Below are 15,351 nucleotides of genomic sequence, written 5' to 3' on the forward strand. Positions count from 1 at the left end.
TTGAACGCACAAAACCCCACCTGCTCCCCTACCAGCCAAACAGGGAAAGTGAAGACCTAGGGAGAAGGAGTCCCCCGGTTGTGTCACTGCTTTGGGGGCAGAGCATTCCCCAGACCCAGCCTGCTGATCTCTGGGCCTCGGGTCCCTGTCCCACTCAGGTCTTTCAGAGGCTTGGGGGGGATGCTGCAGGCAGCAGAATGTTTGCCCTGGGGGGAGTGGCAGGGCCCTTTGCTGGGCAGGGATCCCTTCCCGAGTCTGCTGGGCGCTTGGCTTGGGCCCTCCCTGCGATGACACGGAGAGAGGGGCGGTAATTGCTAATTACCCCTCTGCAGCGCGCCCCCTTGCGGCGGCTTGGGAGGGGGTGAGAGGCGCCGAACTACATCCCCCAGAGCCCCGGGGCCGGGCCGGGCCGGGCCGGGCGAGCAGCCGCAGTAGCAGCCGCCATTGCCCCGGCGAGGCGCTCAGCAGCCTGCAGGGGCGACGCGAAGGTGGGAGCAGGAGGGGCGCGGAGCCGCGCCAGCTCCATGCCGCAGGATGCGCTGAGCAGGGGGTGGGAGCTGCCGCCGCCGCCCGGGAGCATCGCAGCGCGGCCGGGATGGGGGCGGTGAGACGCTGCCGGCCCCAGGCTGCCCGCTCCGCCCGCCGCCGCCGCCGCAGCCGCAGCGCCCGAGCCGCCGCTCTCCGGTCGGGAGCCATGTAACCGCCCGGCTGCTCGCGGATCGCTCCGGCCCCCGGCTCGCTGCCGAGATGAAGAAGCAATTCAACCGCATGCGGCAGCTCGCCAACCAGACCGTGGGCAGGTAAGGGGCGGCCCGGCGGGGAGGGGAGCGGGACCGAACCGGGGCCCTGCTGCGGGTGGGGGGCGTGTGTCCGGTCACTTCCCAGCCAGGGGCCCTTCCTCCCGCTGCGTGCCGCGCCCCTCCCCGTGGGATCGGGGCGCCCTGCTCGGCTTGCGTCCCTGCCAGGTATTTGCTAACTCTCTGGCGGGGCGAGTGGCCTCGCAGCTCCCAGACCTGTGTGTAGTTTCCCCCCTCCCTACCCAGCCTCCTTCCCCGCGGGAAATCCGCCAGTCAATCGCTTGGCTTCTCTCTGTGTTACCGTCTTATTCCTCGGATACCCCCCAGGCGAGCTGCTGCTGGGGCTGGACACAGGCTGGGGCTGTGCAGTGCCCATCGGTACCCTGCGCAGTGGGTGCCTTGTACCTTGTCAGGCTGCTCCTTGGCCTGACGGGTTGTGTTAGGAGCCTGCTGGCTCGGGTTATGGTATCGGTGCGGTGGATTTTTCCAGATGCGCCTCACCTGGATGGCTGTCCCTGCGTATTCACTGGCGTGCCCCCTCCTTTATTCCTCCGTGGCGTTTCCTGGAGGGTGAGATCTCTGCTGGCAGCCTCTCGCTGGGCTCCCACTCGCCTGGCCTTCCTGAGGGGGTCAGCGGCAGTAGGAGTTCACAGGGGCTAGAGAGCAGGTTAGAGCAGGTGTTGGAAAGGCTGGGAAGGGAGAGAGATGCTGGCAGCAGGCAAGAGCCCAGCGGTAAACAGGGCACAACCCGGCCAGCCAATGAAGTTTGCTTTGGACTCTGGAGTCAGGCCCCGATCCTGTAGTGAAATGGGGCTCTGCGGGGGGTGGGCATGCACAGCTGTGGCCAGATCGGGGCTTTAGCGACGCTCCCCAAAGATGGTGCCACTGATAAAAGGCACAAAGAAGCCAGACTAAGCGTCAGCTATGTTGTGTTGTGGCCAGGCCTGGTCCAGTCCTATCCACCTGGACTGATTGATTAAGGAGGCTCTTTGTGGTGCCAGTTAAACTCCACTGTGGGGATGAACATTGTTCTGTTTCTTTGATGACTGGATGTCGTTCTTGGACTATTGCAGACCCCATATCAGTTTCTCCGGGTTTTGGCTTTGACACTGAACTTATCTCAGGCTGAATCCGGTTGGCTGGTGCCTGGATGGAGCTGGCAGGGTTGGTCCTGATTCTGCAATGAGCTCTATGCAGATGGATCCCATCAAAGTCAGTTTGGGCGTGGGGGATGCCCGGGGCAACTCACCGTGGGATAGGATCTCGATTGGCTGTCCTACACCCATCCCTAGGGTTATGCTTGCTAGGATTGGATGGAGCTTGGGAACATCGGGAATACTCTGCGTGATCTGATGTGCTATCTGGGACTGTGTCCAAAGACATGGTTTGGTTTATTGTTGTATAATTCTCCAAGATTTTGCAACGGCTGTCTATATAGAGAGAAAGGGGGAGAGATTTCTTTCTTTTCTTTCTCTAATTAAACAAGTTCTTTTAACTGTCAGAGAGGTGCAGGGGCAATGGAAGGGGAGGGCGGCTGGGTGGGTTTTGTGGAACGTTATAACCCAGAAAATGCATCCCCAGGGCAGTGTATTTTGGCTTCTAACCTGTTTGTTGTCAGAATCTCATACGCTTTCTAACCATTGGAGTGATGGTCTTGAAAATAACAAGCCCGTGAATTGGCTCAGTTCACGTCACACTTGTAAGCTGCCCAAAACGGAGTTCACCATTCCGAGCGATCTGTTGGGGTGTCATGTCTCTGCTTTTGCGTCTGTGCAGTTCACAACCACAAACGGAGTGACCCTGGCGGCCTCTGGTAACCCGGCCCCTGTGACTGCTCTGTTTTGCATTAGCTCACGGAGGTTTGTTGTTTTTATGTCGTTTGCTATGCAGCTCTGGGATGCAATGCGATGCTGTCTTGCCACATGTTCTGATTCAGGATGGAACTTGCACTCATGCTTAAGTGCCTCACTTTCTATGACACCAGATCACACCGAGCAGTGGCCCCAGTCAGTGCTTGGGGCCCCTTTGTGCTAGGTGCTGTGCACCCAACTCACAAAACACGGACCTTACTCAAGGGCTGTCGGATGCAAGGTTTGAAATCCCAAGAAAAATCCAATCAGCTCAGACTCGCAATGATGTCATTTTTATTTCTTTTTGCTTTTGGAGGAGGGGGACTGAACGGGTCCTCTGTTAGACCTTCACCATGCACAGCGAGGGATTGCATCGACCCTGGGTTGAGTTGCTGTTGCACTATAAAACTGCATGGCACTTTGCAGAGAAGAAACGATAGATTCCCTGCCCCAAGGTGCTTACGATCTCAGGTCTGGATCGTGCAGTGAGTGCTGCACAGAGGGGCCCCTGAAGTAGATGGGTTTCTGCAGGGGCATTCGGATCCACCGACATTGATGTCATTAAAGGGATCAGGTCTTAAATTAGCCGTTGCACAGGAAGGGCCTGAGGAGCGTGGCAGGGAACAGCAGGGAAGGATCTTACGATGCACTTGTCACATCTGCCTGTTGCTTGGTGTAGTTCTCAAGTGATCAGATGACGATTAGGCGCACTGTCCAGAGTGAAGGCTGCGGTGAAGCTGGGCTAGAGGGGAGAGGTGACTTTTGAGGCGTGCTCTCAACGAGAGTGAGATAGTATGGCAAGCAGCATCAGATGCTCGGTGGGGGTGGGGATGTGTGTGAGGGGGGGTTTACAGCACTACCCGCCCCAAGTGTTTAGGAATCATGAGAGTGCCTGAAAAGTCATGAGATGTTTCTCACTTTGGGGGTATTTCCCTTCTGGTTTCAGAGCCTTTGGGGATCATGTTTCTGGCTTTTCTCCACAGCCACGAGGGCTAGAAACATCCTTCTTTGTTTCAATGGAAGTTGAGGTTCTTACATCATCACCTGGCTCCGGAAGCTGAAACTTTGCAAAGAGCATCAGCTGTCACGAGGCTGGGGATAAAATCGCAGGAGTTGGCAAGACTGGATTTACCATTGTAACTATGCCAGCCTCTGGATCTGAACTGTGAGTCGAGCAGACCCCGCTGAGACACTTGCTCTGTGGAATCTGGAATCCTGACCGATAACCTACTGCACATGTGGAGCCAGCTGTTGGAAGCCAGGCGGCTTGCTGAGATAGCTGGTGAACAAAGTGTGTGCTGATTTGAAGGCATGTACTTCTGGGACCTCAGCTGGAGCAGAGCTAAATCACTGTTCCATCTCTTTTGCAGTGTGAGTATGTGGGGTCCCGGCCCTCCCTAAACAGATGGCTTGGTCCTAGCGTCGCTCTGCAGGGTGCTTGCTTTACTCATTTGCTGAGAGCCTTCTGTCCTAGGAACGTATGAATTGCATCCACATCAAGTCCGCATCCTGTATCCGACAGTGACCAGTATGTGATTCTTCAGAGGAAATCTCTTCCTACCCCTGGTCAGTTAACGGTTGGCTTATGCTCCAAGCCTATGAGTGTTTGTATCTCTCAGCCAGTCTCTTTGGTATGTTGTCTAATCCTAGCATGGATAGTCTCAGCATTCATATAGGTGTCTAATTCTCTATTGAATCCTGCTATGCTATTGGCCAAAATACTGTGGGGTGGCCAGAAGTTCAAGAGCCAGGAAAACAGAGGTTATTTAGTCATGTGTATTGATTTTTGGAGCCATCAGTTTTAATAAATAAATAGGCAACTATTGGAATGAATTTTGTCAATTTTTTAATGTCATTAGGTATAACAAAGGGGAGCGAGAGAACTGCCCTCTCTAGGCCTGGCACTGAGACATGCCAGAGGTATGCATGCGATTTGGTTCTGCTCCCTTTGAAGTCCACAAGTCCTGCCATGGATTTCCATGGGAGCGGGATGGGTGGGGCATGTGGTAGCAGACCCAGGTGCTGGGATACGAGGCGATGGCTGGAGGCACAGACCTGGGGAGCAGCACATTCGGAAGCGGTCCCATGAGGAGGTTCGTCAGTGCTGTCTGGGAGAGCAAGCAGGGCTTGGTATGGCCACGTGGAGAGCCATGCTGGAGGGGGGCTGCAGGTGAAAGGGACTTGGCAGTGGTCAGAACGGGGTTGACTACGGAGGCTGAGGAATGGATGGAGGTTGGAACTTCTGTTTAATGATCACTAAATGTGGTGCTGAGTAAAGGATCGTCCCGAAGAGGTGATGTCCTCACACAGGTCCAGTGTAGGTTGCAGCTGGGCGAGCTTCCTGCAATGCATCTGAACGGGAGGGGCCGCTGAGCTGGAGGGAGAGCTGTTCATCCATCTAACCCCGGGTCTCAGTGCTGAGGTTGCCAGTTCCTGTCTGTTGTAGGAGGGCTTTGGTGATATCGGGACTGAAACTCACCAGCCCCTCCCACAGCAAACAGCTGTCACGAAGTAACAGCCTTCTTTCTCTGTGGATCGTGTCCCCAACATAAGTCACTTGCTTTCATTTGTCTGTAACGATCCCATGACGTGGTTTGTAATAGCCGGGTTTTTCCCCTTTCCCCTCGTTGTTGTTCTGCTTCACCCTAGAGACGCTGCATCTTAGTAGCATGTACATAATTTGTAATCTGCTCTAGGATCTTTTCAGACCAAAATCAGTACAGAAGTAGTGGGGCAGATAAATTCCCAGCTGGGGTAAATCGGCTTAGCTCCATTGGCTTCAGTGGAGCTGATCTACACCAGCTGGGGCTCTCACTCCTAAGTGATTATTATGGAGGCACTTCATAGAGATTTGCCAAGGAGTTACACAGCTATTTGCTAGACAGCGGTACAATGGCCAGTTAGGACTTGGGTGGTATTCCCAGTTCCGGAGGGGGAGTGTACTCTAGTGGTCAGAGCGGGGTCAGGAATGCTGGGCTCCGTTCCTGGCTTTGGGAAGGTAGCCCGGTCCTGTGGACAGAACAGTGGTTTCAGACGACACACCCAAGTACATATATTTGGCAGCTTCTTTCTGAGAGAGAGAGTGTGGCTGAGAGTAGTGGCTGTGAGTAGGGGCTGCTGTTATCAGGGGCCTGGTCATTACAATGAACTTGTGTAACATTTCAGTTCCCTTATTTTTGACGTGAGGTGGCTAATACTCAGCTGATTCCTAAGGCGGATGTACAAGGTGTGAAGGGGGGTGAAGTGCAGGTAAATATGAACAGCAATGGGTGGAGCTGGTGAGACTTGAATTCATGGTATCCTGGCTTCCAGCTCAGTGCACCTTCCACTAGGCTAAGGGATATTTTGACATAGGGAGGGTCTCTCTCTCTTCCTCCAGGCCAGAGGCATGTCAAAATGAGCCTGACCCAATGCTCTGTGGTTAAGAAATGGTGCCACGAACCCCAGCTCAGTCAGAGAGCAGTACCCAGGGTTCTCCAGGCAAAGAGGCTACACGTTCTGGTGCTGGGTGTCTGGCCTCAGAAACCTGGAGTCTGTCGCTGTAAGCCTGCTGTGTGGGCACTAAGGGCTTGGCTTCACATCCAGCATGACAGCGACACAACTGCACTGCTGGAATGCTTTAGTGGAGATGCTCCTACACTGATAGGAGGGCTTCTCCCATTGGCGTAGTTAACCCACCTCCCTGAGAGGGAGATAACTATGTGGATGGGAGAAGCTCTCCTGACGATAGCCCTGTTTACCCGGGATGGGGGGGCTAGGTTGGTAGAACTGTGTCTTGCAGGGGGGTGGATTTTTCACACCCCTGAGCGACGTACTTAAACCAATATAGGTCTGTAGTGTAGACCTGGCTTAAGAGGTGTCCCATATCATGGCATTCCCAGAATGCTCTGGGTGGGCGTCACGCCTGCCTAACCCTTATCCCTTTTAAAGGAGCTTTTTCCTTGCCCTCGCTGGGATGAGTGGGGCCCACGCAGGCCATGGTATTCAAGGTGTGTGTGTGCCCTGCAGTTACCCCAAGGCACTGATATACGTTTCCATGTTGTCTCTCTCTCTCTCCTCTTTTCCAAATGCAGCCAAGCATTTTATTTGGCTTCCCCACTGCTGCTGTGCACTGAGCAGACATTGCCACTCAGCAGTGAATATAGCATAATAAACAAAAAAGACACGGTGGATTATTTGTTTGTATGTTTCCCCAGGGCAGTTAACTCACAAGGAACAAATGATTTGCATTTAATCCACTGGTTGCTTGTCTCTGTGGATCCAAGGTGCCTTACTGCCTCACCCACCCCAAAATCTCATTTCCGAGGTATCCTTCCCCCGACTCCCATCTTCAGGGATGGGAGTCATGCTCACAGATAACAGCAGGCCTCTGGTCCACATTCTGAAACAGATGCAGACATCTGTATGGCTGCTCCCCACTGTTCCTTTAAATATGTATTGGCTGCTTTAAGGGGGAAGGATAATATCCTGGAAGAAGCCGGTTTAATTTGATTCAGGTCTTTTGAGGAACGTTTGTCCCAGAAAACAATTTAATCTTTCCAGAAGACTGGCAATTCCTTCCCCCACGTAGGATTTAAAGGAAATAAAGGCAATAAAGGATCATCTGTATTAGGAGCTTAGCTCTGGTGGATTTGCATCAAAATGTGCACGACAGTTCATGCTAGTGGCTGCTTTTTAGCATAGGAGTTAAAAACAGAAACTGTAATAGAGGTGTGAAACGGGCCTGCCAGTATCAGAATTACTCCAGCTTCTGCTGCTGCATAAACCTTTCCCTAGCAGCTGCAGTGTGAAACTGCCATGATTCCTCACCACTTGGCTGTGCCCTGAGGGTTCTGAATGGTGCTGCCGGGAAACTGACCTGAGCTTTGTCAATTTCACTCTGCTGCAACTTGGGAAAGTGTAGGGACAGCAGTAGAGCCAGAAAGGCTGCCTGCAGACTCTGGCAGACAGCACTGCATCGATTTATGTGCTTCGATTTGGAAGATCAGTTTCATAACCCTGAGTCTTAGAGACATTCATTTTGTTAAATGGCAGTTTGTATTCTTCTGCAGAAGCTGCTGGTTTTGGCTTCCACCCTTGCTAGGGAAAACAAATGAAATTTTCCAGTTCAGCTCATTCAACAGTAAATAGATTAAATTAAATGCACTTGTACTTTTTTGCTCTGATATGCAAGTCTTTTATCTGAGGCCCTTTTAAATAATAGTAGTGCATTGGAAAGTGTTACTGGCTGCCATCAGGTGGGTCTTTGGTCATTAGACAATCACTGACCTGGTTGGGGGTGTGCTAAGCTCCCTTCTTTTAGACTAAACGGGAAGGAGCAATTAAGTCCTTTTACATAATGATGGCTAGAAACAATAGGAGGTTACTGCCCAAGGCTGTGGGCTGCATGGCAAAGCCTGAGCAGGGCTAAGCCATGTGGTCGGAGGGGTTCCCGATTGCAAATGCAAAGGCTGCGGGATTGTTTGGCAAGCTCTCTGTGTTGTGGCCGGGGGATGCAAAAAGCCAGCAAAAGACCATAGAAGCAGCCATGAGAGGGAGAGCTCCTTGGGGCACAGGACTTGCTGGAAAGGCATTGTTCTGTTCAAAAGGATGCTTGTCAGCTTGAGATGTAGTCACTTAAAAAATGTTTCCAAGTCGTCTCAGGTTTCACACCTGTCCCCGAAGGCCCCTGCCAATTCTTGTGCTTTCACAGTTCTCTTTTCTTTACAAATGTCTTCCTCTCCTTGGTTGCTGCATGAAAGACCTGCACGAACAGTAGAAGCAACTGACTCACCATGTGAGAAAAAGGCAAAACTGACAATACAGTAGTGCTGCCAAATGCCCAGTGGAAACAAACTGAAAATGGAGAGGGGAAAAATGTTTTTTTTTACTTTCCCTTGGTTACAGTGGCTCAGCTGTCACCTGTAACGTTAGTTAATGAAATGCGTTCAGACAGTTGACGGTTTTATTATTTATTACAATAGCACCTGCTGGCCCCAACTGAGATCAGGTTCCTATTGTGCTAGGCGCTGGACAAACACAAAGTGAGAGGCAGCAGTTTTAACTTGTTTTGCACTTCATCCAGCCTCATTCACTAGCAGAGGGTTGTTATGTTTGGGTGTGCAGCATTGCAAGAGACATGCATTAGATTCCAGTGCCGAGGCCGTGATCCTGCGTATGCTTAGGTGCTAAAGCAGCTGAGTGAGCTCATTTGAAGTTGATGGCCCTGCTCGGATGGTGTCATAAATATAAAGGGAAGGGTAACCACCTTTCTGTATACAGTGCTATAAAATCCCTCCTGGCCAGAGGCAACATCCTATTACCTGTAAAGGGTTAAGAAGCTCAGCTCATCTGACTGGCACCTGACCCAAAGGACCAATAAGAGAACCAGATACTTTTGAATCTTGGAGGGGGAATGGCTTTTGTTTGTGCTCTTTGTTTACATTTTTGTTCTCTCTTGGGACTGAGAGAGGCCAGACAGAAATCCATCTTCTCCAACCCATCCTAATCCAAGTCTCCAATATTGCAACCAGTATAGGTAAGCCAGGCAAGGCAGATTAGTTTATCTTTTGTTTTATGTGAATATTCCCTGTGTTAAGAGGGAGGTTTATTCCTGTTTTCTGTAACTTTAAGGTTTTGCCCAGACAGGGATCCTCTGTGTTTTGAATCTGAATACGCTGTAAAGTATTTTCCATCCTGATTTTACAGAGGGGATTCTTTTACCTTTTCTTTAATTAAATTCTTCTTTTAAGAATCTGATTAATTTTTCATTGTTCTTGAGATCCAAGGGTTTGGGTCTGTGTTCACCTGTACAAATTGGTGAGGATTATTATCAAGCCTTCTCCAGGAAAGGGGGTGTAGGGCTTGGGGGGATATTTTGGGGAAAGACGTCTCCAAGTGGTCTCTTTCCCTGTTCTTTGTTTAAAACACTTGGTGGTGGCAGTATACTGTTCAAGGCCAAGGCAAAGTTTTACCGTGGGGAAGTTTTTAACCTAAACTGGTAAGAATAAGCTTAGGGGGCCTTTCCTGTGGGTTCCCACATCTGTACCCTAGAGTTCAGAGTGGGGAAGGAACCTTGACAGTTGCTTAGGTAAGCACGTGCAGAAATGTTGACGTGAAGATTGTAAGTTCTTTACCTAGGCCCAGTTCAGGACATAGCTGAAGCATATACTTAAGCAGATACTTAAATCTGAGAATGTGCTAAAGTGCTTTCATGAAATGGGGATCTTAGATGTTAAGTTCTTTGGTGCAAAGGTCTCTAGGTGCTATTACAGTATAATAATAATAGTAATTTTCAATAATCTTCTTAATCTCCTTGCTGGGCAGGGCTCCTTTTATGCTCTTTTAAAAATCCTCCATTTCCAACCTAAGCCACTCTGCCCTTTGTTGTCCCCTTTGAAGCGCTGTGTGGTAGATGCAATGGCTTCAGGCAGGGAGAAAGAACAGAGCTCCGCTCTCCCTTGCTAGCTGCAGAGCCTATCTGTCTTCCCAGATGACTCAGGCAGGAATCATCTTTCTTAGTTCCTCCAGGGTCCATCCCACTAGTTACAAGTGGTGTCGCTGTGAGCCGATATCAGATCAGCACAAGGGGTAATTTTGTGTGCAGTGGTCCTATCCAAAAGTGCCATCCTAAGGGGATGGATGCTTCTCGTTGACTGCGCTGGGAACCAAATTCAGCTGCTGTGCTGGCTGCTTGGCCCTAAAAGCTCTAGGGGCAATTTGCAAATGCAGGGGAGATTCCTATTAAAATCAGGGGCTAGATTCGCCCTCTGGGAGCAGCTGTGATGGAGACAGAATTCAGCTCCAGGGCAGGGCAGGGGGCAGTACTGATCCCTCCCTGGGCAATTCTGCCAGTTTTAAATCAAGGCGGAGCTGCAGAGGAGCGCTACCCTGGAAAGATGCTGAATCCATGTACCTCCCTACTAGCCTGGCCCGACCCCTCTCTGGCCAGCGTTGCCCACTGCAATGGCTTGGTCTGGACCCTGGGCAGAGCAGAGATGGTGTGAGCTGCTTGCATAAGCTGTGTTCTCTATGCTGACAGATTTACCACCCCAAAACCCAGGGAGTGATCCAGGCCCTAAATGTTTGTTGAAACCCTTGGAGAGGCTTGAATCCAAACCTTGGATCTGGGCCCCTTGGAATATTTTGGATTCTTTCTCTTAGTTCCTTTGGAATTGGGTCAAGGTCGTCATCCAGCAGATACAAATAAGATGCCGACAAATTTCAGAACATCCCAGGAGTTAGAGGGCTAAACTGACCTCTGGGTTACACCCGCGCAACCCAAGATCTGGCAACACCATTGACTTCGGGGGAGTTACTCCAGGTTTTTGTTGGGGTATCTGGCCAGTGTGTATCATTTTATTTTTATTTTAAATTTTATTTTATTTTATATTCCCTTAATAAATTTGGGCCCAAACAAATGGGGGGAAGTGGCCCCCGCCCTGAGAATTGGCCCGTTTTGTGGCCGATCCAGGAACGGCTGCCCCTGCGAGACTTGTTTCTGTGAAATGATGGCAGCTGTGTTAGCAAATATCCGGAACGTTCTCAATGGCAATTGACATGCTGCGGTGAAGGTGCTGTAACTTGGGCCCACCTAGCCTCAGTCCAGAGTCCATCGGGAACGGTGCCAAGCGCCTTGGATGGACTCCTCAGGCACCCCAGAGTTTATGGCACTGGAGATATGTCGTCCATCGGGGAAGAAGGAAACAGGACCTAATCTGATGCATTATAAACTCCAGATCACACATTGTCTGTTTCCTGTGGACCCTTTGGCAGTGAAATGAGCTGGTTTGGGGGAGGGAGAGCTGGATTCCAACTCCATTTTTTCCTTTGCCTGCAGCCTTCAAATGCATTTGCTAATCCTCTAGTAGAGAGACTATCATAAGCGAGAAAAGCTAATCCACATGCTGAAGGAATCCAAGTCAAATCTGCTACGGAAAGCAAAGAAAGTAATGGACCAAACGACAGCAGCTCAGATAGCCTTGAAGGTCCTGAGGCTGCACAGACACAGCGAGAGAGTCCCTTGCTAATTCTGTCAGCAAGCAGGGGAATTACTGTTGTTTGGGCAGAGCCAACAGTAAAATATCCAGGGCATAGCCAGCATGAAGACAGGTGCGTCCAATTGGAGCTCAATCCTGCAGGCTCCTGTGCACATAAGTAACTCTACTCATGTGAGTAGGTCCCTTGAACTCGAATGGCAATACGCAGGGCAGGGCGTGGGGCCAAGCTGCAGGCGAAGCTAATGCATCTCGAAACTCCTGCAGAGCTAGTCTAGATTGTTTTACACGCCACTGTCTCCTGTTCCCTTCCCTGGGGACTGCTCCGGGAAGGCTTGTGTGCTCCAGTGATCCGGAGAGCCATGCCAGGGGGAGTTCTGACAGCTGGTAGGGCCAGCCAACCCAGACAGGTCAGAGGGTAGGGACCAAATGCAAAGCAGTCTGCTGGCTCCCCAGGTTGCGGGTTGAGTGAAAGGCCAACAACCTACCCCTGTAAAAGAGCGGCCATTCTGGCAAAGAGCTGTTCAGCCCCTGTGGGATGTCCGACGGCCCGGCAGGCTTCAGAGTGTTCTCCATTCTTGTTTGTTCATGTTGCTGGGGGGTGGGGAGGCTCAAGTTTGTTGCGTGGGCATGGTCTGAGCAGAGGGTATCGGCCTTGCAGGATCAGGAAGGGGCGCTCAGCCCGAGGGGGGAAACGAATGGAAGGGACAGACCAGGGCTGAGTTTTGGGGGCTGTCGTGCTTCATGAGCTGGATGAATGTGGCACGCGTGGGGAGTTAACGACGACTCCTGCTGTTAGAGCCAGCCATGGTGTAAGGGCATCGTCTCCCACTCAGCAATGCCCATCATGGCGTACTTGCATTCTGGGCTGCGTTTGACCCGGTGACCTGCAGGTGAAAGGCCTTTACCAGCTCCCCCAACCATCTGCCTTGCCCACAAGTGATTATACTCAGCTGTTGTTTTTGAGTTTTCCTGGTTTTTCAAGGGTGCTGCATTTCATCTGGCTGGTAAATGTACTCTCCCTACTTCTGTTATGGTTGGTAACGAATTCCCTGGAAAACCTGCCTTCCCTACCGTAGGGGGACCTGTTTCTTCTGTTCTTCTTTACACTCAGGATGAGTGGAGCCTAAGAAACCTGCCTCTGGTGATGTGTTGCTCATCTGGCTACCAGGACAGGTTCTCTGCTAAAATCCCAAGACCCCACTACCACAGTTCCCTAGCAGTCATTAGTCACTGTCAGTGGGAATTCATTACCTGTGTTCAGTGTTGAAAGTTTTCCCCTACTGGACATATTATTGGGTCCATCTGTGCCTCCAGTCTTCAGGTTTAACTAGCCCACCCTTCCTTTCTGCTAAACATCACTTGCGTCGGTGTCTGCCGCTCTTGGAGACACTTAAATGTCTTGATTATTGTAGCATGCCATTATTATTAACTTTGGAGGATTACTGGGACTGAGCTGGTCTTAAAACAATAACAGAATTCTCCTCTCTGCTCATTAGGGTTACTGCAGCTTGGTGGCCTAGTGCATTAAATCCTTACCTAAATAATTGTGTTCGGAACAGCCCTTTTTAAGGCATCCCATTAAAAAAAAAAGTGATAAGCCATAGAGAGCATTGGTTTAATGGTTAAATCATACAACCCGGGGTCAGGAATTCTGGGTTCAAATCCTGTCTCCGACGCTTACTTGCTGTGTGTCCTTAACCTCTCAGGGTATGTCTACACTATGGAATAAGGTCGAATTTATAGAAGTCGGTTTTTTAGAAATCGGTTTTATATATTCGAGTGTGTGTGTCCCCACAGAAAATGCTCTAAGTGCATTAACTCGGCGGAGTGCTTCCACGGTACCGAGGCTAGAGTCGACTTCCGGAGCATTGCACTGTGGATAGCTATCCCACAGTTCCCGCAGTCTCCGGAAGGTTCTGGGTTGAGATCCCAATTCTGGGTTGAGATCCCAATGCCTGATGGGGCTAAAACATTGTCGCGGGTGGTTCTGGGTACATATCGTCAGGCCCCCCTTCCCTCCCTCCCTCCGTGAAAGCAAGAGCAGACAATCATTTCGCGCCTTTTTTCCTGAGTTACCTGTGCAGACACCATACCACGGCAAGCATGGAGCCCGCTCAGGTAACTGTCACCCTATGTCTCCTGGGTGCTGGCAGACGTGGTATGGCATTGCTGCACAGTAGCAGCAACCCATTGCCTTCTGGCAGCAGACGGTGCAGTACGACTGGTAGTCATTCTCGTCGTGTCCGAGGTGCTCCTGGCCACGTCGGCTGGGAGCGCCTGGGCAGACCTGGGCGCAGGGACTAAATTTGGAGTGACTTGACCAGGTCATTCTCTTTAGTCCTGCAGTCAGTCCTATTGAACCGTCTTATGGTGAGCAGGCAGGCGATACGGATTGCTGGCAATCGTACTGTACCATCTTCTGCCAGGCAGGCAAGAGATGAGGATGGCTAGCAGTCGTACTGTACCATCTTCTGCCGAGCAGCCATAAGATGTGGATGGCATGCAGTCCTTCTGCACCGTCTGCTGCCAGCCAAAGATGTAAAAGATAGATGGAATGGATCAAAATAAGAAATAGACCAGATTTGTTTTGTATTCATTTGCTTCCACCCCTTCCCTGGCTAGGGGACTCATTCCTCTAGGTCACACTGCAGTCACTCACAGAGAAGGTGCAGCGAGGTAAATCTAGCCATGTATCAATCAGAGGCCAGGCTAACCTCCTTGTTCCAATAAGAACAATAACTTAGGTGCACCATTTCTTATTGGAACCCTCCGTGAAGTCCTGCCTGAAATACTCCTTGATGTAAAGCCACCCCCTTTGTTGATTTTAGCTCCCTGAAGCCAACCCTGTAAGTCGTGTCGTCAGTCACCCCTCCCTGCGTCAGAGAAACGGCAGACAATCGTTCCGCGCCTTTTTTCTGTGCGGACGCCATACCAAGGCAAGCATGGAGGCCGCTCAGCTCACTTTGGCAATTAGGAGCACATTAAACACCACACGCATTATCCAGCAGTATATGCAGCACCAGAACCTGGCAAAGCAATACCGGGCGAGGAGGCGACGTCAGCGCGGTCACGTGAGTCATCAGGAAATGGACACAGATTTCTCTGAAAGCATGGGCCCTGCCAATGCATGCATCATGGTGCTAATGGGGCAGGTTCATGCTGTGGAACGCCGATTCTGGGCTCGGGAAACAAGCACAGACTGGTGGGACCTCATAGTGTTGCAGATCTGGGACGATTCCCAGTGGCTGCGAAACTTCTGCATGCGTAAGGGCACTTTCATGGAACTTTCTGACTTGCTTTCCCCTGCCCTGAGGTGCATGAATACCAAGATGAGAGCAGCCCTCACAGTTGAGAAGCGAGTGGCGATAGCCCTGTGGAAGCTTGCAACGCCAGACAGCTACCGGTCAGTTGGGAATCAATTTGAGGAGTGGGCAAATCTACTGTTGGGGCTGCTGTGATGCAAGTAGCCCACGCAATAAAAGATCTGCTGATATCAAGGGTAGTGACCCTGGGAAATGTGCAGGTCATAGTGGATGGCTTTGCTGCAATGGGATTCCCTAACTGTGGTGGGGCCATAGACGGAACCCGTATCCCTATCTTGGCACCGGAGCACCAAGCTGGCGAGTACATAAACCGCAAGGGGTACTTTTCAATAGTGCTGTAAGCTCTGGTGGATCACAAGGGACGTTTCACCAACATCAAACGTGGGATGGCCGGGAAAGGTAC

General features: G+C 51.1%; 1 protein-coding gene across 10 annotated transcripts in view; it reads left to right on the plus strand.

The window, feature by feature from the left end:
• Positions 1-487: 487 nt before the first annotated feature.
• Positions 488-15,351, plus strand: part of ARHGAP44 (Rho GTPase activating protein 44) — a 152,920-nt gene continuing 138,056 nt past the window's right edge. For 8 of the 10 annotated variants that reach the window (XM_084647137.1, XM_084647144.1, XM_084647145.1 and 5 more), the window contains exon 1: positions 488-800. In XM_084647137.1, the coding sequence (XP_084503263.1) occupies positions 748-800 (53 nt within the window). In that variant the 5' untranslated portion in view covers positions 488-747. The remainder of the gene's footprint in view (positions 801-15,351) is intronic. The other 2 variants (XM_084647146.1, XM_084647138.1) reach the window with 2 other exon arrangements.

This window comes from Lepidochelys olivacea, assembly GCF_965140295.1.
Source record: "Lepidochelys olivacea isolate rLepOli2 genome assembly, chromosome: 14".
NCBI lineage: Eukaryota > Metazoa > Chordata > Testudines > Cheloniidae > Lepidochelys > Lepidochelys olivacea.